This window comes from Equus quagga, chromosome 13 (genome assembly GCF_021613505.1).
Source record: "Equus quagga isolate Etosha38 chromosome 13, UCLA_HA_Equagga_1.0, whole genome shotgun sequence".
NCBI lineage: Eukaryota > Metazoa > Chordata > Mammalia > Perissodactyla > Equidae > Equus > Equus quagga.
The window spans coordinates 70,285,289-70,312,695 of record NC_060279.1 but is presented as its reverse complement, the minus strand read 5'-3'; the positions used below and the strand labels follow the sequence as shown (position 1 = coordinate 70,312,695).

At 43.6% G+C, this 27,407-nt stretch overlaps 1 protein-coding gene across 1 annotated transcript in view; it reads right to left on the bottom strand.

The window, feature by feature from the left end:
• Nucleotides 1-2,791: 2,791 nt before the first annotated feature.
• VAT1L (vesicle amine transport 1 like) overlaps nt 2,792-27,407 on the bottom strand; it is a 141,732-nt gene continuing 117,116 nt past the window's right edge. Inside the window, exons 8-9 of the mRNA XM_046682865.1 lie at nt 7,083-7,166; nt 2,792-5,356 (exon numbers count right to left, since the gene is read on the bottom strand). Coding sequence (XP_046538821.1) covers nt 5,258-5,356; nt 7,083-7,166 — 183 coding nt within the window. The 3' untranslated portion in view covers nt 2,792-5,257. The remainder of the gene's footprint in view (nt 5,357-7,082; nt 7,167-27,407) is intronic.

Here is a 27,407-nt window from a genome sequence, read left to right as displayed (position 1 = left end):
TATTGGGTTAAATAAAAAAGTCATGTGATGCATAATTAGTTTTTGGTTAATGATGGACAGTATATATGATGGTGGTCCTGTAAGATTAGTACCATGTAGCCTAGGTGTGTAGTAGGCTATACCATCTAGGTTTGTGTAAGTGCACTCTATGATGTTTGCACAATGACAAAATTGTCTAACAATGCTTCTCTCAGGAGGTATCCCTGTTATTAAGCAATGCATGATCATATTATTAAAATTAATTTTCCTCGTTTTTTTTTTTAATGTGACTACTAGAAAATTTAACTTTGTATGTGGCTCACACTTCTATTTTTATTGGATAGCACAGTTCTAGACTGTGAGTTTCTTGAGGAAAGGTCTGAGTCTTGTTTTCTTTCTATTTATAGGTCCCAGGACAGGTCCTGTGCCCATTAGCGTTCATTAAAAATTTGTTGAGCAAACACGTGGTTTCATTTAATGTAGAGCCCCAGAGTTCCTGGCCCCAGTGAAGAAGAGACCTGAAATTTGGGAGGAGGATCCCAATGAAGTCACTCATGGTGACATCACGGAGGCGTTTTGGCTGTCTCCTCTGAGCAAAATCTGTACTTTCCAGGGGGAAGAGACCAAGTAACAAAACAAAAAGCAGAAAAGAAGGGGTAATGTGAGCTAATGGGATAGCTGGAGGGGGGGGGGGGGGTGGTTAGTAAGACTGAAATACAGTTTGTGGAAAGCCTCAGAAGCTTCCCCCTTTGACTGCAGAATCAGGAGTAAATTCCCTGGAAGAGACAGTGGCAGCTGTGGGCATTTGTTCTTTATCTCCTCGCTGCTCCCATACACACCAATGGCTTCTCGTGGCTGTCTATCTGAGGGCATTTTCTGGTCACAGCAATGTACTTGGTTCACACAGGAGGAAAGTCAAGAGTGTTGGGGAATCGACACGCTTGTTAAGAATAACCCTCAACCGCTGATGCATGGAAATTGATGGATAAATGCATTCTCCTCACCTTCACGTGGGACAACTCTGGGGCATGTCTACAGTCTCCCACTGTGGTAACCTGCTCATCAACACACCCTGAACTGGCTTCTTCCCTTTCCTGTTTTATGTTCCCACTCCCCATCTGTGCTTCTTGGGATCACCTCAACACTGCTGACATTCAAATCCTTGTTTCAATGTGTGATTCTGGAGGGCAGGGGATCAAGGTATCTAATGTCTAACTCGGGACCACCTTTAGGTTCATCTCATATCCCTCCTCCCGTTAAACCCCTCATTTACTCTTAGTAATCACCTCCAGACCCCAACCTTTCATGTCACACCATTGCACTCCTTATTCCTTTCCATGGAAACCCAAAATTATCAAGTTGGCCTTCAAAGACCTCCAAATCTGGTACTCATTTCCCATAATGCCTTTCTTCTGTGCTACTCCACCCCCATGTGTGTGTATGTCAGCTACACTGGTCCACTCTCTATTCCTCCAACATGCACATCTAAAGTTCTCCCCTCCTTGCTTTTACACAAATGTTTCCCTATGTCCAAAATGGCTTTTGAAAGGTTTACCTCCCTCACTACCCTAACCTCATCCACACTGCTAAAAAGAATCCTGTTTCTAACGGCTAGACGACCTTCCCATTCTCCAAGTTATAAGTGAAGATGTGGATTTTAGTTTAAATTCCAGTTTTTGTTGCCGGACTGTGTTTAAATGTGACAGTGCACCAACACTGGCCATGTGAGGCCATGAGATTTATATGGAATACATGAGCATTACATGAGAATTTACAAGAAAATTCTCTGGATAGCAATTTGTAAGAATTTCACTGACAATGTGACTACCTTTCCTACTTTGTAAATTCAGGTTTATATATGTGGCATTTTATTGACATGAGACCAGCTTTATTTTTTGGCGGGGAGGACTTCCTGCTGAGAAATACGGCAGACACGGTAAGCCTCTCTAATCCTGAATTCCTCTTTCATGAAATCTTAGCCCTTCGGGATTTAATTTTGTGTATGTCTTTGATAACCTTGAGGATATTAGATGATGAAATAAAAATGATTGAGATGTGTGAGCTTTAAAATTAGCACTTCACCAAATGTGAATTCACCGAACGTCACTTCACCGAATTTCTGGATGGAGGGCCAGAAAAAAAAATGCTTCTTGATATGCACATTATTTGCTACAAAGCAAAACGAATTTACAAACATATCCTTGAAATCAGGAAGCAGACTCCCTGAAGAGTTTCTAGTGAGCAAGGGACGGTAATTTGAAATGCATTGCATTTCATCCTTATTTAAGTCAAGAAGCATGACAAGGCAGTCAGCGGCATGGTTTCTAGCTTGGCTCCACCCCCTGGCTGCACTTCTTACTAGCTGTGTGATTTTAAACAAGTGCAAAAAAAAAAATCTCCTTATGCCTCAGTTTTGTCGTCTATAAAATGGGCATAACGGTAAACCCTACCTCTTGGGGCTGTTGGGAGGATAAGTGAGTTAATACATATATAGCTCATTTAACAGCATACAGTAGGTGCTTTATAAATGTCATTATAATTATTGTTATTATATGATGTCTTAATTGTTCTTTTATTTGGTGGTTTTCCTTTCTTGCTTGAGGGAACCTGAATGTCTTTTTAAAGGCTTGTCTCATCTCAACCCCATTTTTCTCTGCAGTCTTTAGTTTCTCATCTGGAGATTCTTCTATGACGTGTTTTGAATTTTTTTATTTCTCCTTTTTCGGTTACCCATTCCTGGCATTTAATAGTGGGGCTGCATTCCCAATAATGCTGGAGTAACTGATGCCAGGCGAGGTGATGCTATGCTGAATACTTTATTTATATTTTTTATGTAAACATAATTTGCTTTGTAGGCACAATATAACAAAAGCTCTAAAGCCACAAATACATTAGACAATGTTTCAGTTCACTCCAATCAAGCTTAAATTACAGAGAAGCCTTCACAGTTCCTTTAAGGCAAACTGAGACGTTCTTTATACTTCCTGCGAGAAACGATCATGTGACAGGAAAGAAGGTGTTGAAAATGAGAGTGCATTGAACATTTAATTTTAACATTTTATTTTTTTCCTATTCTTCATAGCATAAATTGATCTTATTGGTCAAATTCTAGTTTTCTCTTCTAATTCTGTATTCTGAGGAGACAAAAAGGTTTTCTTTAACCAGCTGGCATCATTTGTGATTATTGTATTAAACTTGCTAGTTGAAAAAACAGATGTAGGGAGGAATGACTTTTCATGCTTCTCCTCTGGACATAAAACGGCCATCTGGATTCTGAATGTTGAGTTCCCACGCCCCTGGTGGAGGAGAGCCCAGATATAGCCAGTGGCTCTTTGCTCCCCCTGCCCTAGGAAATGTCATTTCTGACCAGCTCACCAGCAATGTTACTTGGGTGGCGGTTCTTCTTAAGATCCCATTTTCAGCCTGGTTATGGGAGAAACATGACCAACAACACAGCATTTATTGAAGGTGTTGAGGGGATAAAGCCTCTACATTCTCTCTCTAATGGCCCAGAACTGGAATACTGGTGAGTCCTGGGGAAGGAAGAGAAATGAGATTGGTGTCTTCTTTCAAGATACTCTCAACTCTCTGCTCCTCAGATGGCAGCACCCTCTCTTGTCTTCATATTTTACAAGTACATTCACAATGTGGAGAAAATCCCTTGAGATAAATATTTGGCATAAATAAGTCATCATCACAAGCTTAAGATAGGAAAAAAAGAACATGATCAATGAGGTGACATTTCTTATCAAAGGACTTTGAGACTAAAACAGGTAATTCCTAAAATGTACTCATTCCCATCACTTGGGGGAGTTGGGACCACCCTAAGGCTCATTGGTGGAAAGATTGAGCAATGTACGAATTCTCAGATGTTTTCTAGAATGCAAAGTGAGTGGGGATGCTAGTCATGTGGGCTCCCCGTGTGTCCAGCTTGGTGTATGAGTGATAGAGTCAGCCCTTTGGGCCAAAAGAACTGAGAAGAGGGAACGAGGAGCCCCCTTGTGGAGACTTTGAGCCTCTTTCTCTTCCTGCATGGGAACTGTTCACCTTAAGCTATGTCAAATGGGGTGGGGCTGGGGTGGGGTTTCTTAGGCATTTAGGAGCTGGAAAATTGGACAAGGCATGCAATCAGGTAGTTCAGTGCCTGATTTCCAAAAAGCAGGGGCCCTGCAAAGAGTCTGCACCATAATTTCATGTTTTGGAGGAGAGGAAGTACACATTTGGCATCAGATACTGAACGTCAACCTTTTGTATCAATAGAGTTTGTTACATGGGAGCATGCTTTGGCAAGAAAAGAGATACTGATTTTTTCCAAATATGGTCTACAAGGGAGGTCTTCTTTGGGGGATCCTCGGTAAAGGTGGCTACTCACTACCAAGAAATGGAAATGGCAAAATTGGCAATGCCAGTGGCAGGTGTGCAAACACACGTAAGTCTCAGTAATAACTTCTGAAATAGTCCCAAACATGGTGAGTTTTCTTAAAATTAAAATAAAATATGGCGGGGGGGAGGAGTTTGCTCATGAGATGTGGTTTCAGAGGAGACATCTCTGTGGCTGGTCCTCAAACTCAGGCTGTTGGCCCATCTTCTATTCTGAAAAATTCTCAGCTGTTTCCCTGTGTTTATAGATAAGAACCAGTGAAGGGATTAAACATCAATGGACAAAGGAGAGTGGTTCGACCTTCGGACCATGAAGCAACTGAATGAAGGTAAGAAAGTTGCCTTTTAAACAGGGAGAAGGAAAGTACTATGTGGAGAGGTCCTAAATTTATGGGCTCATGAAAACATCTCCTGGCCTACCCTCTTTCTGCCAGCCAAATTGGCAAGTGCTCTTGTCAGAAGCGTGGGTGGCTGGCAGCAAAAAGTGTCACTGGCCTGAAGAATTCTAGGACCTGGACAGCGCTCTGTGACAACACCTTCCAATCCAAACTTGTCTTTGCCCATGTCTGGTCTCTTAGGTATTGGGCCTGTGGGCTTGTATTCATTTGCAAGGCTGTTCTAGAACTGTCGAGAAGGACCCAATGATGGATGGTTTTGAAAGTGGGGGGAGGGGAGAGTGTTATTCACAGATCGGGGAAGGGACACAATACTGCATGGAATGGGATTGGCACTTAATTTCAAAAACAACAGTGATCAACAGTTTTTTAGCTCAGCTGACTGCAGACAAACACGACACGCACTGGATTACAGCATTTGTTCACTGGGGCACAGAAGAGCTTTCTCAGCCAGCTCCTCTTCTTTCAAACCATCCTTCACATCCTCCTGCCTGGGTCCTGGGTCACTGGATGAAGGGCATCCGTTCCTTGTTTTCACTGTCACCCTCGTGGTCCTCCTCCTCTTCTCCTGCTTCACTGGTCTCTGTGCTGTCATTGGCCATCTGTAATTCAACAGAGGACTTGTTAGAGGCCTCTGCTATCTGTCTCCTACCTTCTCTGAGCTTCTGATGATGCTCTGGGAAGGCTTTCTGGCCCCCTCTGCCAACAGCTGCTGAATGGGGAGTGACACATTCCTGTGGAGCCTTGACCCTGTGCTGTTTCCTTTTGTGTTAGGTGCTTGTCCTAGAATGACCTCACTGGACCCACCTTGGGTCTATTTAGCCTGGCTACATGCTCCTTCGTCTTTGAGCCTAGTCTTCCACCCAGATGAGCTGTGGCCTCCTTCCCGCCACAGAGATGCTCCAAATACCATAGATCTGAATTGGCCCACCCTCCATCATCGTTTTATTTCTTTAGGTACCGGGGTAGAAGCCCACCTGAAATTGAGGAACAAGGACAATGACATATGCCGAGGCAGGTCCTGAGCTCTCACTCTGAAAGGTGGGCTTTTCAACTCCTGCTTTGATGAGAATCCCCTGAATGGTCAAACAGGCCTTCTTACCAGCCTGAGGGCCCAGCAGGACCTCACGTGTGATGGAGACAGGCAGCATCTCAGGGCGGGAAGCTGGTGCCAACTGTTTAGCGAAAGCAATAAGCTGTCCAGGATGGCTCTAGGTCTGCTTTACTGATGGGGCCGTGATTAAACAAGACAGTGTAGGTGCACAGAGGACCCGGGATCCTAGCCCCCTTCTCCTCCCTAACCTCGACCCCTCATCTGCCTTCAAACTTTGCTGCCACACTCCTGGAACTTGGGAAGCATTTAATAAACTATATCCATATTGTTATCAGTCCCTTGCACTTTGTAAAATGCCCTCTCATTAAATCATCCTTCATTGAGTGAAATGGCCATGATTCCTAAACTACATTATGGCTAGAGACGCCAAAAAAACACTTTTGAAAGTATACTCTTCAGACTAAAACATGCAAGAAATTGAGTTCTTTCTCTTTTATAAATGACTGATACAGCTTCAAGATTAAAGATGGCAGAAAACAAACAAAACACTCTTCCTAAGAATCTTCTTTGTTAAACCTTTCTGAGAACTTAGCGTGCATGAGACAATGCTTGTGTGTATCATTCTAATTGATTTGTGAGAATTGATCAACCTTCAGTTTACAGACAGGGGGACCAAAGCTGGAGTGGCAAAGTTAACTGGCCAGGTCACACACAGGGCTCAGAGTCAGGCTTTGAATCTATGCGGTCTGACGACAGTCTTGTGTTGACCATTACACTACATAGTGCCCCACAAGTGGCCATTGATGAGCGTCTGGGATGTGAGTGTGACATGCTTCCCTCCCCGTGAGGTCCCTGGATGTAAGGGTTTTATCCTGATAAAAGGAAACAAAATCAACAGACCCAACAGGAGGCATCTCGGAGGCAGCTGGCATCATTCTGTTGAGTCTGTGAATGTGGATTTCTTAGGATTTACCAGGAATTCCTCCTACTTGTGGCAGCCAAGAGAGAGCGCTTGTCACAGACACAGGTCCATTGTTTCTGTCCTTTCCTGACTGCCTTCAGACTGCTCTTGAAATGCCCTCACCGAAGCATTTTCCTTTCCTTCTTAGCATTCATCTCAGTTTGTGACTAATCTCTCATGCCATCATTTGATTCCCGCTGGCCTCCCGGGAGCCAGGGAGCTGCCTGCCTGCATGTCCCTCCGCCCTACCTGTGTCTGCCCCTGACAGACCCTCTTGTGTGGAACTGAACGGATCCCTCTGCTTTTGACTCACCAGTGGAGTCGGGGTCTTCTCGACATCCAGAATTAACTTGCCGATGTTCCCTCGGTCGTGGATCCGCTGCATGGCCTCCTTCACCTGAGAGAGAAAGAGAAAAACGGAAGCTCTGGTTAGGTGAGACGTCGCCCAGGTGAAAAGGGAGCCTGGAAAAGCCAAACCCCCGCCTGCCCACCAGGGGGCGCTGTGGGTCAAGTTTAGTGGCTGAGCCCGCCATGTATTGGACCCTGGAGACAAATAGTTTGGTTGTGTCGCTCACACACTCTGATCTTTTGAAATAACTTGGTGTCCTGGGTGTAAAGATGGGAGTGATAGTTCCCGACATAAGTCCATGAAAATTTATTTAAAAAAGAGGTAGAGGGAGAAGGGTGCTGTGGAATTCCAAGAGGTACAAGCTGCAAAGTGGCAGGGGACGTCACGTCAGCCAGAGTAAATTTTGACCAATGAAATGATTTTTTGAGGGTCATTTGTGCCCTCCTTGCCTAAACGTTATATCACTCTGACTCACAGCGTGGCTAAAATGATCCATTAACCCAGGTCAAAGTACATTCAGGAAAATTCCCGTGATTCCTGGTTATTGGGTGCAAATTTTGTCTCCATCTAAGAAGAGATTTCCCCAGAGCCAGTGTTCCCCGGAAAAGAGGACCTACTGTTTTCTTTCAAATGAGGGGGCCAATAGATGTCTCACAGGACCCTCTAAAAAAGCAAGAGTGTGGGGCCAGCTGGTGGCTGAGTGGTTAAGGTTCTGTGTACTCTGCTTTTGCAGCCCGGTTTGCAGGTCCAGATTGGGGCTGTGGACTATGGACTTGTTTCGCTCACCAGCCGTGCTGTGGAGGCATCCCACACACAAAAGAGAGGAAGACTGGCACAGATGTTAGCTCAGGGGTAATCTTCCTCAAGCAAAAAAAAAGAGGAATGTTGGCAACTGATGTTAGCTCAGGGCGGATCTTCCTCACTCAAAAAAAAAAAAAGAAGCAAGAGTGTGACATAATCTGATTGATGCTTTGAACGTTTCATTCCGTTGCTGTGTAGAAAATGAACTGGAGGGGGTGCTGCGAGGATTAACTGAGATAAGGAATGGGCAGAAGAGATCCCAGAGCTCGGTGTGAGTCCATCCTCCACATCTTTTAGTGAAATCTAAATGGAAATGCAACATCTTTTGATTAAAACAAAAGAGTTACAATAGATCTAGCCTAAATAATTTTCCTGAAGTCTCAGATTTTTAAATATTTTTGTTCATTCATCCAGTCAGGAAATATTCATTAAGTATTGCTTATGGGCTAGACACCATGGTTTAACAAGAAATTAAAACGTAAGCGACGGCGTCTGCCTTTGAGGAACTCAATCTGGGGCTCATCGAGCTGTTTACTTGTATAAAAACCAAAGCTGACTCTCATTTGGATAAAAACTTGACAGAGCCATTAAGATGTGCATATTCTAATTGCTTTTCTGGGCCTTTGCCCTAAAGCATAATTCAAATTATGGGAAAAAACTCACCACACAAAAGATACTCAATCACAGCATTGCTTTTAATGGCAAAACTCTGAAGCAACTTATATGTCACAGAATAAGGGAAAGTTAAGTAAACCATGCCTCTTTCTTTTATCTATTGAATGGAAATGTTATGTAGCTGTTAAAGTGCTAATTATAAGGAATGTACAGCAAGATTCAATGCCTTTATAATATTGTTGTGAGAAAATTAAGACATATATTTTTTTTTTACATCTTGCCATAGGAACACAGAAATCCTAAAATACCTAGAAAGGAATTTGGATATATGATAAAATGTTATGTAGGGGAAATGAGTGCTTTTAACTCTAGTGTCCAAACATTATTTGGTAACATGTTATCAAATCAGTAAATTAAAATGTATCTTTAGGTGCAGTCTTTGGGTAACCTAGCATTGGTTAGAATCGACCTGTGCTTTATAGACTGACAGTGTCATCTGATTGCTAAACTTCCTGACCCTAATACATAATGATGTATTATTGTACATAATATATGTATTGTACATACATAATGATGTATGTATGTAGTGATGAATGTTGCTTTTCAAAGTTCTTTCATATTTGGTCATAACAATAGCTACTATTTATGGAGAATCTTTAAATATCATGGCAGACAGCTTCTAAAATGGCTCCCAACCATCCCCACCTCCTGGCACTCACACCCATGTGTAATTCCCCTCCCCTTGAATACTGACTGGACCTAGTGACTTGCTTCTAACCAAGAGAATACAGCAAAAGTGATGGGATGTCACTTCCAAGATTAGGTTATAAAAGACTGTGACTTCTGTCTCGCAGTCCCTCTTTCTTTGACTCTTCTTGTCTTCTTGCTCTGATGACACAAGCTCTAGCCAACAGCCAGTGAGAAACTGATATCCTCAATCTAAAAGCCCAAGAGGAACTGGATCCCGCTGACAACCAATGGGAGAGCTTGGAAGCAGACCCTTCCCGAGTTGAGCGCTGAAATAAGACCATAGCCCTGGCTGACACCTTGATTGAAGCCTGGGGAGAGATCCCAAGGCAAAGGACCAGCGAAGCCATGCCCAGATTCCTCATCCACAGAAACTCTGGGATCGTAATGTTGTTTTAAGCCAAAAAATTTTGGGGGTAATTTGTTATGCAGCAATAGAGAACTAACACATTCTTACCTTGCATACATAATTCTTACCTTGCAGGATACATATTATACCTATTTTACAGGTAAGTACCTTGATGCTCAAAGATATAAATAACTTGTTCAAAGATTACATGGCTATCGGCGACGGAATTGTGGTTCAAACTCAGGTTTGTCAGACTTCAAAACCAATGCTTTTTCCCAATTCCACCCACACCGTGTTGCTTCATTTGATTCTCAAAGGCAGAGGAAAGTGGTAGGTTACATCTGACATGACGGCTTCCCAGAATTCAGATGTTTATTACCCTGGCAAGTCATTAAGCACCTGGAAACTCCCTGGGGATTAGAAACAGTTTTTAAGCTGCTTCTCCAATAAGATAGAGCCCAGGGAAGCTGAAAAGCTATTTTCTTACCAGTGAAAGATTATTGTGATGCTAGAGAAAAAGCCCCCTACAGGGCTGGCTCTAATCTGCATAGTTTTGGGACATTTCTTTCTGAAATGAATCAACTCCTTGGGGGGCGGGGGGGAGAGGGGGTTTGGGGGGGAGGGTGGAGAAAGGGTTAGGAGTCTTTCAAGAGACAACTGAAGTAGTCTGATCCCAGGGATGCTGTCTGAGTTTACGTTCTCTTAGGCTGCTCTTGGAGATGTGAAAGTGTTCTTTTGATGACAACTTGGAAAGAAACTACCATTTTTTGATCAATTCTTTATCAGTAACAGTATGAGGCATTTTACATATGTTGCTTCATTTTATCTGCACACCAAGCCTCTTAGGCGAGTATTGGCATTATAGTTTCACAGATGAGAAGCCCAAAGGTGAAAAATCTAAGGAGTCTGTCCCAGGTCGCATCTGAAAGACAGTTAGAACCACGTGGGAACTGAGAGAGCAGCTTCTTCCCCTTTTCAGGACTCTGGACAAAAACCCAGGTCAGGGCTCTGCTGTCTGCACCCCCAAACTGCCCTTAAATAACACCATCACAGGGTAAAGTCTGCAAAAGGAGATTTTGCTTGAAAGTTACCAGTTTATTGGGGGCTGGCCTGGTGGTGCAGTGGTTAAGTGCCCATGTTCTGCTTCAGCGGCCCAGGGTTCGCTGGTTTGGATCCCGGGTGTGGACATGGCACCGCTTGGCAAAAGCCATGCTGTGGTAGGCGTCCCACATATAAACTAGAGGAAGATGGGCATGGATGTTAGCTCAGGACCAGTCTTCCTCAGCGAAAAGAGGAGGATTGGCAGCAGTTAGCTCAGGGCTAATCTTCCTCAAAAAAAAAAAGAAAGTTATCAGTTTATAAACTGAGGTACCTCTGTAAGTGACAGCACCCAGAAGATGGTGTTGGCGGCCTCCAGAAAGCTACTTTCTCTTTTATAGCTACCAGAGAGATTTTTCGAAGGCACTAGTCTCTTAAAACTTTTTCCCATTGTGCTCAAGAGAAATGTCCAGTAGACCTGCATTGCCAAATATGGTAGCCACTGGCCACTTGCGGCACCGAGCTCTTAAGATGTGGCTAACACAACTGTGATGTGCTGTGAATGTAAACTACAAGCAGCCCTTCAGAGACTTAATAACAAAAGAGAATAGAACTATCTAAGAATTATTGACATCGATTACACGTATATTACTAAAGTTAATTTCGCCTGCTTCTTTGTACTTTTGTGAATGTGGCTACCACACAATTTAAAATTTTGCACATGGCTCACATTATAATTCTGCTAGACAGAACTGGACCTGATTTTCAGAAGCTGACGTCTGTTGCCCTTTCTGGCTTTGTCGATTTTCCCCTTCTCCTCTCTCAAGCTCCTCACTCCTGCCACTGGAGACATATCTGAAGTTCACCGAGCCTCTCAGCCTTGTGCCTCTATAGAGGTGCAGTGTAGACTGCCCAGTACAGACTGGGTTCCTTCCCAGAGTGCCTTGCTCCTGGAGCTTACTCAGATTTGTCTTGTGGCTGTCGACTGAGATGTGAACTCTTCCAGGAAGCTGCTCTGTGCCCCTCGCCCCTGCCACTCACTGTCTGGGCCAAGTCTCCTTTGAGCTCCCATGGCATCTCAGGCCAGCTGGTAACCTTATCATTACCCTCAGCTTGGAACTTAATCATCAGCCTCACCGCTAAGTTGGAAGTCTCTAGACCAGTGCTATGCAACAGAAATATGAAGCGAGCCACAGACGTAATTAAAATTTCTCTAATTAGCCACATTAAGAAATATTTTTAAAAACTGGTGAAATTAATTTTAATAATATATTTTCTTTAACCAAATCTATCCAATATATTATCACTTCAATATATACTCAATATAATGAAGCGTTAATGAGATGTTTTATATTCTTTTTTTTTTGGTACTGAGTGTTTGGAATCCAGGCCGTATTTTACTCTTACAGTGTGTCTCAATTCAGATTAGCTACACTTCAAGTGCCCAGTGGCTGCACATGGCTCCTGTCTACCATACCGGAGAGTGCAGCTCTAGATGGGTGGGGCAATCGCACCAACCTCAGGGACCCCAGTGCAAAGGAGGGTCTGGCATATGACGATCTCCACAATAAATGAATGAATGAGTGAATGAATGGATGGATGGATGAGCAAGTGGATATGTGGAGACTGTGAGATGCCATGTGGCTGAGTTGCACCCAGAAGTTTCTGTCCTGTCCACTCCACATCCCAGAGCCCCTGGCCCTGGCAGCTGTCTCTTGGTGGCCTGTTCAGTGCTGCCTGGGTGGCCCAGTGGAGTCTGTTCATAATTGGGGCCATAGTCCCCCACACCCAGTCTGAGATGCCACTGCCAGCTGAGTGGCGGGCCAGATCTGGTCTCAGCAGCTGTATTTTCCACGACTAGGGATTCTGGGCATACTCAGGCCATCTCTGCCAGAGCTAGTTTCCCATCCAGACAGTGGGAGGAAATTTGAGTCATGTCATTCAAACACCTCAAGATGCCAAGATCCTGAGCATAGAGGTCATCTGGGCCTTTTCTGACACTTCTTGTCCCTGGAAGGTAGCTTCAATACCATCCCAAGTGGATGGTGGCAGGAGGTAGTGGGAACATCACTGGGTCCTAGGCTCTGCTTTGACTTATAATGTCATTCCAGCAAGTCGCTTCATCTCTCTGCCCTTCACCTTCTTAATATTTTAAACAGTAATTACTATACTATCCATTCATTCATTCATTCAGTCACTCATTCAACAGTGCCAAAGCCTTATTCCAGGAGCTGTGTAGAAAGTAATGGGTGAAAAAGATTTGCTCTCTCTGTCCTGAGGGAATCACAGTTTCACTTAGTAAATAGGCTAATCATCATAAAATGCATTTCACAATTTAAAAAATCTGTTCCTGATTTATGTAGCCTCAATGGATCACAACTCATCAGAGTTGGTCCTGTACCATTTGATTCATACTTCAACAAAGTCCATTGGCATTTAAGATGGCATTCAAGCACCACCCATGGGGAAAATGTAATTGGCTCAGACCACATTTGCAGAGGAGCAGTAGTTACGGTCATTCTCATTTCCATCTGCAATGGAACTAGGAGAGGAGGGGTTTCTGGAAACCAGGGAAGATGATGGAGAGCAAATACCCACAAGATCTCCTGCCCTCATGAGGCTTATGATCCTATGGGAGACACAGACTTAATGAAAGAATCACTCAAATAAATGTAAGATTGCCACTTGATAATTCTAACCTGGTGTTACGAGAATGTGGCTAGGGGACCTGACCTGGTTGGAAGATCAGGCAGGGCTTCTCTGAAGAAGTGTTCATTGAGCTGGGATTTAAAGGATGAGTAGGATGTAGCTAAGACAAGAAGGGAGAGAGGAGCATTCCAAGCAGAGGGAGTAAAATGTCAAAGGAGAGGCTGTAGAGAGGCCAGTGGGCATGAGGATAAAGAAGAAAAGTGGACGAGGGGTCAAGATGCTGGGAAGGCTGGTTGGGGCCTTTGGTGCTACATTCTAAAGAGTTTCCAGGGATGCAGATGCCCACACCAGTTCATACAAATCTAGAATATCCTTGCACTTCCAGTCACTTCCATCTGAGTGGTCAGTTCATCACACTTGGGTAATGAGAGTTAACAATGCACAGTCTTTGCTTGGGGTCTCATTTAATGTTTCATAATATTCAATTCTCTTTTGAATGGTGTGAAAGGCACAAAGTCATTAGGGTACAAATGACACCACTTAATAAGCACAGCATTTGGCTTGTGCTATAAATAGCAATAAGCCTAGCCACCTAAATTAGGAAAAAAGTAAAGATGCATTATTCCACAGATCACCGTGCCTATTAGAGGATAAATTAAAAGGTTTGTAAAATAAGAAATGAGTAATACTATAATTAAGCAATGCATCTACCAAAGTCGCCTGTGGAAGGTTACTCATATTAACAATGTCCATCTTCAGGCGGGATGGATGATTGTTTAAAATCCAAAGTGGGTGTTGAAAAGTGACACACTCATTGCAAGTAGACCTGGAATCTGGAATTTCTGTGTTCTTTGTTCTGGCAAGTAGCTGCAGGAGTCTAAAGTGAGTGAGCCCCGAGATTTTGACCTAGTTGGAAGAGTGACCGGCAAAGTAAAATGTCAGGGACCATGGATTGACTCACCAGGAAGGCAGAGAAAAGATTCAAACACTCAACTTCTTTTTAGACCAGTTGCATATGGGGTCTTCGCAATAATGCAGGGCATGGACTAGGGTGGGGCAAGAGAGGTGACTAGGGTGCAAAATTTAAGGAGGCGCTCACTCAGGGTGGTGCAAATACTGGGGTCAGCACCTGAGAGTGAGCACCTGCTTAAATTTTGCACCTTTGTCACCTGTCTTGCGCCACTCTAGTCCTGGCCCTGCAAGGATGACTAATATCTTTAAAGGAAGGGAAATAGTAAGTAGCTATTATAAGAGAAGTATCTGCTTGGCTACAGGACAGCCAATGTCCAAGGCGATGCTCCAAGAGGATTTTTTAAGAGGCAATTAGTAGGAACACTGGGTTAAAAGAGGTAAGAAATGTTCTGAGAGTGAGGAAAAATGGAAAGCAAAAAGCAAGACAGTACAATCTGAATGGAGTAACTGTTCCTTTTTCCCTGGGTACTTGGATGACACCAATTCTCTTAATCAAGAATGTATCATGGCCATAATGGGTTCAAATGAATGAAACACTGAACTAAAAGCCAGAATGTTCTGCAGAAATCTGCAATTCATAATCAAGCCAAACTATATATGTTCTTATCCTATTGCATTTTGAACTAAAGCAAAAGATGAAAAAAATCCAGTGAGTTGCCTCCAATGTTTGTTTTATTTTATTTAGCAATGTTCCCCTGTGTTGGATTTGGATGGTTGAATAGAACTGAAATAGACAGTCAATGGATGCTTCTTCTAACACATGAGTGAGGCCTGGGGAGGAGGAAAAAAGGTGCATGAGATGATCTCTGTTGCCTGAAGAAAAATATTGGTTGTAAAATCTGTAAGAAAGATGTTTATAGTGTGATGGGGCACAAAAAAGGAAGCAATTGGGGGTGGGAGAAGGATGAAAACCAGGGAAAACTAATGAGAGGAAGTAACTTTCACTCTGAGACTTGAAGGTTGAGGAGAGGTATGTCACTTAGCCAAATAGAAGGACATAAAAATAATCTAAGGAAATATTGCTCTACGAAGAGAATGAGTCATTGATGGCCACGGGAGCACCGAGGGGGATGATGGTGAGTTACGCACTGAAAATCCTCATGAATTGCTTAAGCTCCTCAAGTCTGCTGGACATGGGGTAGAAAATGACCTGAGCTCCAAAAATTCCACATGATAATGGTAGAACTTACAAAATATAATTCAACTGGTTCTTGCTTTGAATCTTTTCTAGCAAAATCCTCAAACCGTTGGAGAGAGACTCTATTTCTGCTTAGAGGACTCTGCTTCCTTACTAGTGATGTAACTGCCTTGCTTCCAGATAATACCGGTTTTATTTGTTCACAGATGGATAACGGTACCACTCCCTGATGCCTGAAGGTTTTCATCTGGAATTGCCAAAGAGGGGAGTTTGTGGAAAAGGATTAGAACTATAAGGAGCCCAAAGACTCTTCAAAGTCTTGAAAGTTCTCAAGTGGCTAGCCATCTTTTCAAAGGGATGACAGCCAGGCCTGCTGACATTTAGGAAAACACAGTTTAGAAGGCAGAGGTGACCTTTCTTTATGCTTGGAGAGAAAAAGCTTGTTTGCAGGTGTTTGGGGCATTTTTAGTACCTAAGGGAATTGAGATATATTGACTATGTTGTCTACACACGGCTGTAACTTAGACAAAAGGGTGCCTAGAGCGCAAAAGTAGAGGTGGCCAACAGAGGCAGATTTGTCTGGGACAAGTTGTCTGGGAACTGTGCAATGGTCTAAAGTAAGGAGTGGGAATAAAAGAGTGATCCTGCTTGTGTAGGAGGCATTTGCAAACCAAGTGCTCCCGTAGAAAGCTGGTTCTCCAAGCACTTTGGCTGAAGGGGAGTTTCTTGTGGATCCTCCCACTTAGAGAGAAAGGATGGGGAAGCGGCTACAGGTTCTGGACCTAGGACCATAGTGATATGATAGTCACAACCTGCCCATTTAGGTTCTGTTAGGAGAATGTAAGAGTTTCAAGGAAAGAGCTGAATCTAAAAACCAGGTAAATTTGAAGGATGAGGCAGAGGCGGTACATCCATGGGGTGGTGGGGGACGTTGTTCATTATCATCACGGCAGCTGACATATGACGCATGCTTAGCAGGTGCTGCCACTCAGCAAAGAACCTTATATGCATGACCTCATTTCATTGCATCAACCCCATGAGGTAAGTGGGAGTTTGTCAGACTGTCAATCAAGGGTACATAAAAATATTCTCCTTTTTCTTTTTGAGTCCCTGTTGCTCATGGAGGAGAGCTCAGATGAAACTGAGTTTAACGAGGTTGAGTGGCTTGCCCAAGATCAAACAGTGACATATGGAGAAGTCAGGCTTCAAACCGAGCTCTGTGTAACTCTAGGGTTCAATGCACTGTTGCCAGGTATGCGAGAGAGAGACGGAACCAGGGAGAGTGAAGGAGTGGGAGAGGAATGCAGGCCGTAGGGCCCGGGTACTGCATTGTGGGACCAGGAATGCGTTATTTCCTCTGTACTTTCATATGCTTGTTATGACACTTCTTCCATTGTCTCTTGAAGAGTTTCTCAACCTAAGAACTATTGACATTCTGGGTGAGATAATTCTTGGCTGTGGGGATGCTGTCCTGTGTACTGTGGGACATTTAGCACCATCTCTGGCCTCTACCCACTAGATGCCAGTAGCACTCTCCATTGTGACAAACAAAAATGTTTCTAGACATTGCCAAATGTCCTCTGGGGGGCAAAATTGCCTCCAGTTGAGATCTACAGTGTTATGGGAGCGGTCTTCCTCTCTCCATGCCTCCCATTGGTCTGTAGGCTCAAGGTGCCCCACTTCAGTACCCACATGACACCTTGGACAGGGATTTGCCCACAGGAGATTGGATTCTGCTCTATGCCCAGGACTAGGAAGAGTGTGTGGTACACAGCAGGAGCTCAATAACAGAACACATATGGTCTCTGACCTCAAGATGCTCATGATGAGATAAGTTTTTCTCAAAGTATCAACTGAAGGTTGTCTGCATCAAAAGCACAAAGCGCAGCTTTTGAGAAGTAATGTGTTGGCCTCACCCTTGACCTATTGTTCAGGCTGTGGAGGTACCCGACTCTGGCTGATTCTGGGGCTCTGAAGTTTTAGACCCTTGAACTTAACTGGTGCCTCATTTAACAGATATTGACTGCCCACCATGAGTCAGGCACTGTGCCTGGAACAGGAAAAACAAGCCCCTGCTTGGCTAACTGAGATCCCCTGGAGGGGGTAGGCTGGTGTGCCATGTTTTACTATCTGGGTAGGGCTTAGCTTAACCTTTGGCTTCAATATTATCATGTTGGAAAGCGGCAGAGAGCCACAGTTACAACCCCTCCCCTTCTAGGCCAGCTGAGGAGGGGTCGCATCCCAGCTTTGGATCCACACACTTGTGCAGAAATCAAACAACTTGATTTCTGCTCAGTGCACTAAGAAACCTTCAGGATATCGTTTCACTGTTAATTAAACCCACTCGCTGTCTCTATGTGGCCCCTGAAAGGAGCTGGCAGCTGAGTTTCATCTGCTTATGGTTTGAGGGGATGTTCTCTGTGGTGGTGGGGTCATAGGATGTGTGTATGTAAGTCAGAATTAGCAGGTTACTCAGGCAGCCCACGAGCCCTGGTATAACGAGCCAGATCTTATCGCGATATGAGCAGAAAAATCAGAAGCAGAGTTGCAGGCTGGCCATGCAGTGGGAAGGAAGGCCTGTTTCATTTTAAGGAAGGAAACAGTAGAATTTAGCATGACCCAATGGCTAGTAGAGCTGTATATCCTTGAGTAAAGAAATGCATATCAGTGCTCTGTCAAGGGAAAACAAAAGTCCAGAAATAAAACAGTATTTGGCTATAACTACAACCAAGTAAATAATGGTTTGCATATGGACAAGAATCTGGAAATACTACCTTGGAAAATCACACCCAATCTACAGGTAAACTAATCATTCTTTCATTTTTTTTAAAAAAATTATGAACACGTGGTAATGCTGGGTAGTATATAAGTTTCCTAGGGCTGCTGAAACAAGGTGCATCAAACTGGGTGCCTTAAAACCACAGAAATTTCTCGCCCAGTTCTTCTTTTTTTTTTTTTTTTTTTTTTGAGGAAGATTAGCCCTGAGTTAACTGCTACCAATCCTCCTCTTTTTGCTGAGGAAGACTGGCCCTGAGCTAACATCCATGCCCATCTTCTTCTAGTTTATATGTGGGATGCCTACCACAGCATGGCTTGCCAAGCGGCGCTATATCCGCACCCGGGATCCGAACCGGTGAACCCCGGGCCGTCAAAGCGGAACGTGCTAACTTAACCGCCGCGCCACCGGGCCAGCCCGTCTTGTGCAGTTCTGATGCTAGAAGTCTGAAATGAAGGGGTCAGCAGGATTGGTGCCTCCCAAAAGCTCTGAGGAAGAATCTCCTCCATGCTTCTCTCCCAGCTTCTGGTGGTTGCTGGCAAAACTCAGTGCCCTTGGCTCGTAGACACATCACTCCCCTCTCTGCCTCTGTCTCCTCATGCTGTTCTGCCATGTTTCTGTGGCTCTTCTCATCATCTTAGAAGGACACCAGTCACACTGATTAAGGGCTTACCCTATTCCAGGATGACCCCATCAGAACATAACTATCTGCAATGTTGCACTGTTGCAAACCATCTGCAATGACGCTCTTTCCAAATAAGGTCACATTTTAGGGTTCAGCGAAGGATAGGATATGAATTTGGGAGGGGGCACTATCCAACCCAAGACAGGTAGTAACGCCTTTTAAAGTTTTAATTTTTCTTTTAAACTCTGTTTCTTATGAAATAAAATCATATACAGAAAGCTACACAAAACAAATATATAGTTTGTCACCCCCCAGGTCAAAAAAGTAGAACTTTGTCAGCCATCCCCAAATGTCAACCCCTTCCCCTCCTCTAAATGTCCCCACCTCTGCCCTGACTTGTGGACTGATGACTTCCTTGCATTTCTTTAGTTTTTCACCCATCTGTACATCCCTAGGCACCATAGTTTTGTCTTGTCCATTTAAATAACATGTATACCTTTGTCTTTTAAATCTACAAGTTCTCGTTCCGTTTTGTTGTGGTCCTTGTCATTGCTGGTCAGGTTGTCTGATGCATGGATTTCCCACCATCTGGATTTCGTGGACTGTGGAGAGCCGTGCAGGCCAGCATGTTCCCTGTGCTCCATATTTCCTCCAAGTTGGTAGGAGGTTTGATCAGAAAACAGGTCTTTGCCAAGTCAGAAGGTGCTGCTGCATCCTCCGGGAGTGACAATGGCCAGTTGGCCCTCTTGATGATACTCACTCAATGCCTAGACCCATTCACTTACTGGGGGTTGTGAAACGGTGATGGTCTAATTCTAACACTTCCTGTTATTTATTAGCTGCCTTGATTTTATCAGGCGACATGTCCTTTCATCTATTATTTTGATTACCAGTGATAAACAGTTGACACAGGAAAGGAGAAGAAATAATTGCTGCTTTCCTTGTGTTTACTGGTAGCAACAGACTTTTAAAAGAAACAACGTTAAAGAAACCGAATAAAGCTTTATCAGGAAAACCTTCACTAATTCAATAGTTAATATTTCTTATTTGATACTTAAAAGCTAAAGAACTGGAGCAAAATGTCCATCAGGTATAGGGTGGTTAAGGGAATTAGAGGACACCCTGTAAGTTGCCCTCGTCCCATCTCTTACTGATATGATAAGGAGAACAAGTAATTGTATATTCAGTGTGATCACATCTATGTAAAATATATATTAATACAAACAATAAATAATAGGTTGTATTAAGCTAACAGTCTTGGCAACATCTGAGTGGGGGGTTATGGCCAGTTTTCATTTTCTCCGTTACACTTTATTTCTATTTATTTACTTAAGACACTTTATTGAGGTACAATTGGCAAGCAAAACGCTGTACATAATTAGTGTTTACAACTTGATGAGTTTGGAGATGGGTGTACACCCACGAAACGATCACCACCATGAACATATCCGTCACCTCCCAAAGTTTCCTTCCATCTTCTTTATTGTAATAATTATGTCTTCTGGTGAGAGCACTTCTCTTAGCAAATGTTATGATACAGTATTGTCAGCTGTAGGTGCTGTGCTGTGCTATGTAGCAGATCTCTGGAGCTTATTTCTCTGGAGACTTTGTCCCCTTTGACCATCTCCTCCCCATTCTCCCCTCCCCCAGCCCCTGGAAACCACCATTGTACTCTCTGCTTCTGTGAGTTTGACTAATTTAGATTCCACATATAAGTGAGATCATATTTTTCTGTTTGTAGAAGAGTCCACAATGAGCACATGCTCACTGCAGAGGAAGCTTTTAAAGTGATGGTGAGCAAAGCCACCAACTCCACTTTGATCATCACAGTCGTGAATCAAAGTTACAGAACAGGGGCTGAGGGAGGCACAGGGGGCAGGGGAGTCTGGAGCCTTGCATGGGGATGCATGAGTGCCTCCAAAGTAAAACAAACCACCAGCTGCACAAGAGGAGCCACATGCTGTCATAATCAGTTGCCTCACGTCAAGTGTCTTTTCTGGGATGCTCCATCAGAGGATGCCCTGTGAGTACCGCAGAGACAATGGTTCTAAGAGGAAACTCATTATCTCTCATTGCCTTCCCCCACTTAACTTACTGTTTTCAGGCCACCAGAATCTAAACTGGACCTTTAACTGCAGAAGGCACCTCCCCAGCTGCAGCCAGTCAGTCAGAGGTCTTTGCTCTCATCTCCTTGTATGTTGTCCCCCCTCGTGGTCACAGCCAACCTCAAGGCCTCATCATCTCCCTCCAGGATGATTTTTCCAGCTCCTATTTGGTCTCTGAGGCTCCAGTTTTTCCACACTCCAATCTGTCCTCATTCTGCTGCCAGAGCTGTGATTACTGATCGATACAGTTGTGTGCCTTTCATGTCCCAAATGCTTGGGACTGTGCTGTAAATTCAGTAATGATAATGATAATAATAGTGATATTGATGGCTGAACTACCCACTTAGCACATGACCTGAGCACGTGCTAAGTGTCAAGTGTTTTTCATGAAATAGTCCATTTGCTCCTCATTATAACCCTATGATGGACATACCATAATTATTCTCATTTTATATATATAGAAAATGAGGCTCAGGGAGGTTAATTAACCTGTCTAAGGTCACAGATATATTAGTTACAAGAGCTAGAATTTTACCCTAGATTGCTTCTGAAATACTGACAGATGAAATGATATTATGTCTGCGATTTGCCTTAAAATACTCCAGAAAATAGTGGGGGAGGGGAGGCAACAAAAGAGACAAAATTGGCCAAATTAATCATTGTGGAAGCTGGGTAGATGGGTATGTCTTGGGGAGAAGGAGGGTGTCAGTATGTATTATTGCTACTTTTGAATATGTTTGGAATTTTCCAAAAAGGTTATAAAATATGAACTTTGAGCTTTCTTCCCCAAACAACAACTATAACAATTTCAGCACCCAGATGCTCAACTGTTATACCATATTGCTAGGAACTTAGCATATGTTTGTTGATGATGCTACAAATGAGGGGTTTGGGTTCCTTAGAAGCTTGGTACTAGAGAAGTTCAACGTGTTATTCCCATCTCCCCAGACAGAAAAACGTATCCTTTTAACCCAATAACTCAGCTTTGTGGGGGTAATAACTTCCAATATTGAGCACGTACCCCATGTCAGGCAGCATTCACAGAGATGCACATACGCAACTTCTGCCATGGACAAGCCCACAGGCTGCCAAGAAGGGTAGGCCACGGAAATGCTCAATTTCAATAGAGCGTGGGAAGAGCTATATTCTAGCTATGAAAGAAGAGACGTGTGAGCCCAGAGGAGGAAATGACTCAATTTAGAGAAAAATTGCATTTGCCTTGGGTTTTTAAGGGTAGGGGGGCATTTTCCAGGAAGAGGAAATGCATGTATTTGAGGCAAGAACAGAGGGAAGTTCTTGAAAGGGGATGGATGAATCGCTCATCCAGGGAACTGAGAATCAGTACGGGACACTGTGTGCCCTGGGAGACACTGTGTGCCAAGCTTTGTGGGCTGGGCTCTCTTCTGAGGGCAACAGAGAACTACGAGAGGTCTTCCACTTGGATGGAATCAGAGATGTCTCTTGGGAAGATGGCCCGGAGAGTGATGTCAGCAGGTGGGGCCCTGGACGAGGAAAGACTGGGAGACCAAGGAGAACTGGGAATTAGGGAGGCTGGCGAGGTAGAACTGACAAGATTTAAAGGTGGGATATTGAGATATGCTGTTAAATTCCACCTCACCTTTAAGATCATTTCAGGCTGTTTGGAAGCCATATAATTCCCCAAAGAGTGGAAAGATTCTGGAAAATGACCTATGTTTTGAAAGATTTTCCATCAAGCAGAGATGAGATCTGAAGTAATTTGATTTATTTTCATCCATTAGCATTGGAAACAGATGACCTTGCAAGCGCTGGGACCTTCCTTATGTCAGTGTCTGTGTGACTCTCAAGTCTGATTTTTAATTATCTCTGCTCATTTGCTGAGGCAAGGCGGGCATCGGGGGCTAACCTTTTCCTTCCTGCATCTTTCTCATTTGCCTGTCAGCTGAGTTTTTTTCCTCTAAGCACCAAGGAATATCTATTAGCCTTGAGGTTGGGTTGCCATGGCAATGAGACGAAAAACAGGCTCAATATATGGGGGTGGGGGAAAGTAAGCCCAGGGAGGAGGTGTTGTCTTCTGGCAACTTTCCATTCCTGCTCAGGGGCTTGCTGCCTCAGCCAACTGGGCAACACGTAGGGGAGGGAGTGGCCGGGACACTTTTGTTCCAAACTGGGGTTCACTGTTGTGGTCAAACTGGACTCATCTCCGAGAGGCGGCTTTGAACAAGAGCGAGACTCTCTGGAGTCGCAGAGGAGAATGGATCTGGGAAGGTCCCCATAACAGACAAAGAGTTTGGTAGAAGTTGGGGAGGTGGGTGGCAATCACCCACACTAATAAGAAACTGAAGTCATATCCTCACCAAGTAGTGTAGGAAATGTTTGTAGAATATTTAAAAGGTCTTTATTTAATTAATTAATTTATTTTTGCTGAGGAAGATTAGCCCTGAGCTAACATCTGTGCCAATTCCACTTTTGAGAATATATCCTAAGGAAATAATCCTATATCTGGAATAAAAATAAGAAAAACAGGCTTATATCCAAAATGCTTGTTGCAGCTATAACAACAAAAATGCCCAGGAATAGGTGACAGTGGATTAAACTCTGATTTACCCATTTGTTGGAATATTATGTGACCAGGATAGTTTAAAATATTTATGAATCTATAAGAGGAAAAAGAGCAGTCTGCAAAATCTTTTACATAGTGTGACTATAATTTCTAAAAAATGTCAAACCCCCAAACAAAAGAAAAGCGAAACAAACCCCCAAGTGCACCAAAAGAAAATGTTGGAAGAAAAAACAACAAAAGATACAAGAAGGTTATTGTTGGGTGATGGAAATATAGTTTTTTTTCCTTCCCTTATTTTTTCTTTCCTTGACGGGGTATATTTCTAAATGTCCCCATTGAGTATATGTCATTTTTCCTATTGGAAGAAAATAATTTTTAAAAAGCTCTACAATCTGGAATCAGCCATGATTCCAAGCGAAGGAGCTGACAGTCTCTCAAGGACAGGCGACACAAGCCACTTGTTACACACTTTTTGGGGATTCTTCTATTGTCAAAGCAATTCTAGGCATCTCGGGAGCTACAAAACCAAACGATACGACACTTTGCCCCCATGGATTTGACAGACTAGGTCCATTAGCTTCTGGATGGTTCCATAATTGAGTACTCTGAATGGACTTTGACTCAATCCAGATAATCTGTATGAACACACAGCAGGCAGGTCCCTGTAAGATGCAGAATCTATAATTAGCCTCGTCATTTTTCTTTACTTAGGATTCCGTGCAGGTTTTAAAGAAGTTATCCCATGGATGAAGAAAGCTTGGGGGAGCGTTCAGTTTATCTCTGCGTGTGTGCAGGTGGAATGATGAGAAACCTGCCCCCGTGAAGGCCCCATCTGCCTGCATTGTTTTTCTTCCCCACTGCGCACCAGTCTGCAGAGTCTTGGCACAAAGAAGAGGCAGATACACATGCCTCTCAGCCACCCACAGCTGTTGAAGAAACTGAAATAGATCTAGTATAATAATGTGCATGAAAATAGCTATTTGAGCTCTGATCACTGTAGGCACTATAATAGTAATAGTAACGACGATGATGGATACACACTTACAACATGCCAGCAGTAATGATGGATACATACTTACAACATGTCAGCAGTACCTGGCTAACTGGTTTACAGGCATAATGTCCCCTAATCTTCACAACAACTTTGTCCATGGCAGGTGCATTATTTCTACTTTACAGATGAGGAAATCGAGAATCCTAGAAGTTAATATCCTCAAAGTCACACAGCCAAAAAAGTGGACGGGCTAGGACTTAATGATGGGAACGAGGGGACTTAAAAGCTGCTCCATCAGAACGATTTAGTCATTTAGGGCTTCTAACAGGTCTGAAAAGGGTGAGGCATCACTGCACTTTTTAAGGATGAGAAAACTGAAGCTAAGAGAGGTTGAGTAATTTCCCAATGTCACACAGCTGGATGCCAGCATAGCGGGGATTCAAACCCAGCTAGCGTCCGTGTGACTCTAGAGCCTGCTTCCTTCCCCCTCCCACAGCACAGCAGCCCTGTCACCTAAGTGTGGCAAAGAATGTCAGGCAAATACTTCATTCCTAACACTTAACATTGGACCCGATACAGAGCAGATGCTTAAAAAGATTTGCTTAAACGATGAGTAAATGACATATAAATGCTGGGAGAGTCTAAGCAAGAGTTTCAAGATGCATCTCTCCATCCCAAACAAAATAATCAACCAACCAAAAAAAAAATCTTTGAATCACAATTGAAGGACTGTTGTACATTATGTACCAGGGTGACCATCTATACCTTAAGACTGCAGAGGTAAAAATAAATACTTTATCATCTGAGTGACCGGTTTTGCTCTTTCAGAAACTAGGGGCTGCTCCCTTGGGGCTGCCTTGCTGAGAGGTGTCTTTGAATGTCACAAGAGAGGCAGTCGCCAGGAGAAAGTACAGTGGGAGCTATTGTGGGGAGATGAAGGAAGCGCCCTTGCAACCCCAAGGAGATGGTCCCTAACTCTGCCTGGGGAGTGTGAGGTTACTTAGAACCCCAGAGGCTCTGCCATTCCCTCTCAGCATAGGAGCTCCAGGGATTTCTCTAGTATTTCAGTAGAATAAACACATCTTCCAGAGTGACCCAGTGCACTAACTCCTTAGAGTGGGGTTTTTCAACCTTGGCACATTCTTTGTTGTGGGAGGCTGTCTTGTGTATTGTGGGATGTTAAGTACCACTCCTGGCTTCTACTCACTAGATGCCAGTAGTATCCCTCAGTTGTGAGAGCTAAAAATGCCTCCAGACACTGCCAACTGTCCCCTGGTGGATATAACCGCTCCCAGTTGAGAACCTCTGCCTTAGGGGTAGACATTAGAAATAGGAGGCTGGAGGGGGGCCAGGTCCATGGCCACACGGCAGGTCAGCAAGCGCAGGTGGAGACAGAGCTCTAAGGTACATCTTCTTTTTTTTTTTTCTCATACACTGTTAGAATCTCTTTTTTATTTCTATTTTTAAAAATTATTTTAAGGTCATATTGGCTTATAACATTGTGCAAATTTCTGGTGTACATTATTAGATATCAGTTTCTGTATAGACTGCATCGTGTTCACCACTAATAGTCTAGGTATTTCCCTTCACCATACATATGTGCCCCTCTACCCCTTTTGCCCTCCCCCACCCACCTCCCCTCTGGTAACCACTAATCTGTTCTCCTTATCGAAGTGTTTGCTTATCTTCCACATATGAGTGAAATCATACAGTGTTTGTCTTTCTCTGTCTGGCCTATCTCGCTTAGCCTAATACCCTCAAGGTCCATCCATGTTGTTGCAAATGGCACAATTTTGTCTTTTTTATGGCTGAGTAGTATTCCATTGTTTATACATGTAACATGTTCTTTATCCATTCATCCATCGATGGGCACTTGGGTTGAACTGGGTATTTATCCAAAGAACATGAAATCAACAATTCAAAGAGACTTCTGCATCCCTATGTTCACTGCAGCATTATTCACAGTAGCCAAGAAGAGGTACATCATCTTTAAACAGTGCTCCTTCACTCTGGTTCTGCAGTTGTGGGAGGTAAATAGGGATGGTGATCCGAATAGGATCCTAAAAGCTGCCATTTGCTGTGTGAGAGCCCTGTGCTCCTAGAAACATTATTGCTCCTTGAGGTTAAATGATGAGCCTGAAGCCACACAGCTAGTATGTGGCAGGTCCCTGAATCCAAACCATTGTGCTGCACTGTCTACACGAGTAAGCAACCCTGGGGCCTCCCTTAACTTGATCTGCCTAAGTTGGGAGGGTCACTAATTGGAGAAGCGGAGAGAGAGGGCTGCGGGATGCAAGACTCCTGTTCCCCCAAAGAATTACCTCCCCTTCCAAGATTTCACACGATCACCACTACCATTCCCACTCTGACATGTGGAGGGGGCTGTCATCCTTCACAGTGTGGCCCAAATGTGGCTGTTGTCATTTTTTACTTAATTATTGACTGAGTTGAGAATTGGTTATAACATGTAAATGAGACTTAATTAAAGCCTTAGATATAACCTCCTCCAAAAATTTACTCATCTTCCACTTAAGACTGTGACATCTCTTATCTTGCATCATCATCATATGATTATCATCATATCCTGCAGTGAGAGAGAATAAAGAATGCTAAGGAGGAAATTAGCAGTGAGAGGTAACGTGACTTGCCTAAGGACACACAGTTAATAAGCGACAAAGCTTGGGTTAAAATCCAAGTTTGTTTGACTTGAAAAGCCTGGCTCTTTCCACTGTTCTTGGAGACTGAGGTCAATGCGGAGGCTTCACTTCAGACAGGCTGACTTACTGACTTACAAGCACGCGCTGGTCATTCTCTCATGAGCGGCAGGAGCAGGAAGGAGAGAGAGACAACGGGGTCTAGTTCTCAGAAGACCTACCTCAGAAGGAGTTAATAGTACCTAGTCTAGTCTAGTACCTCAGAAGGAGTTACAGTACCTAGT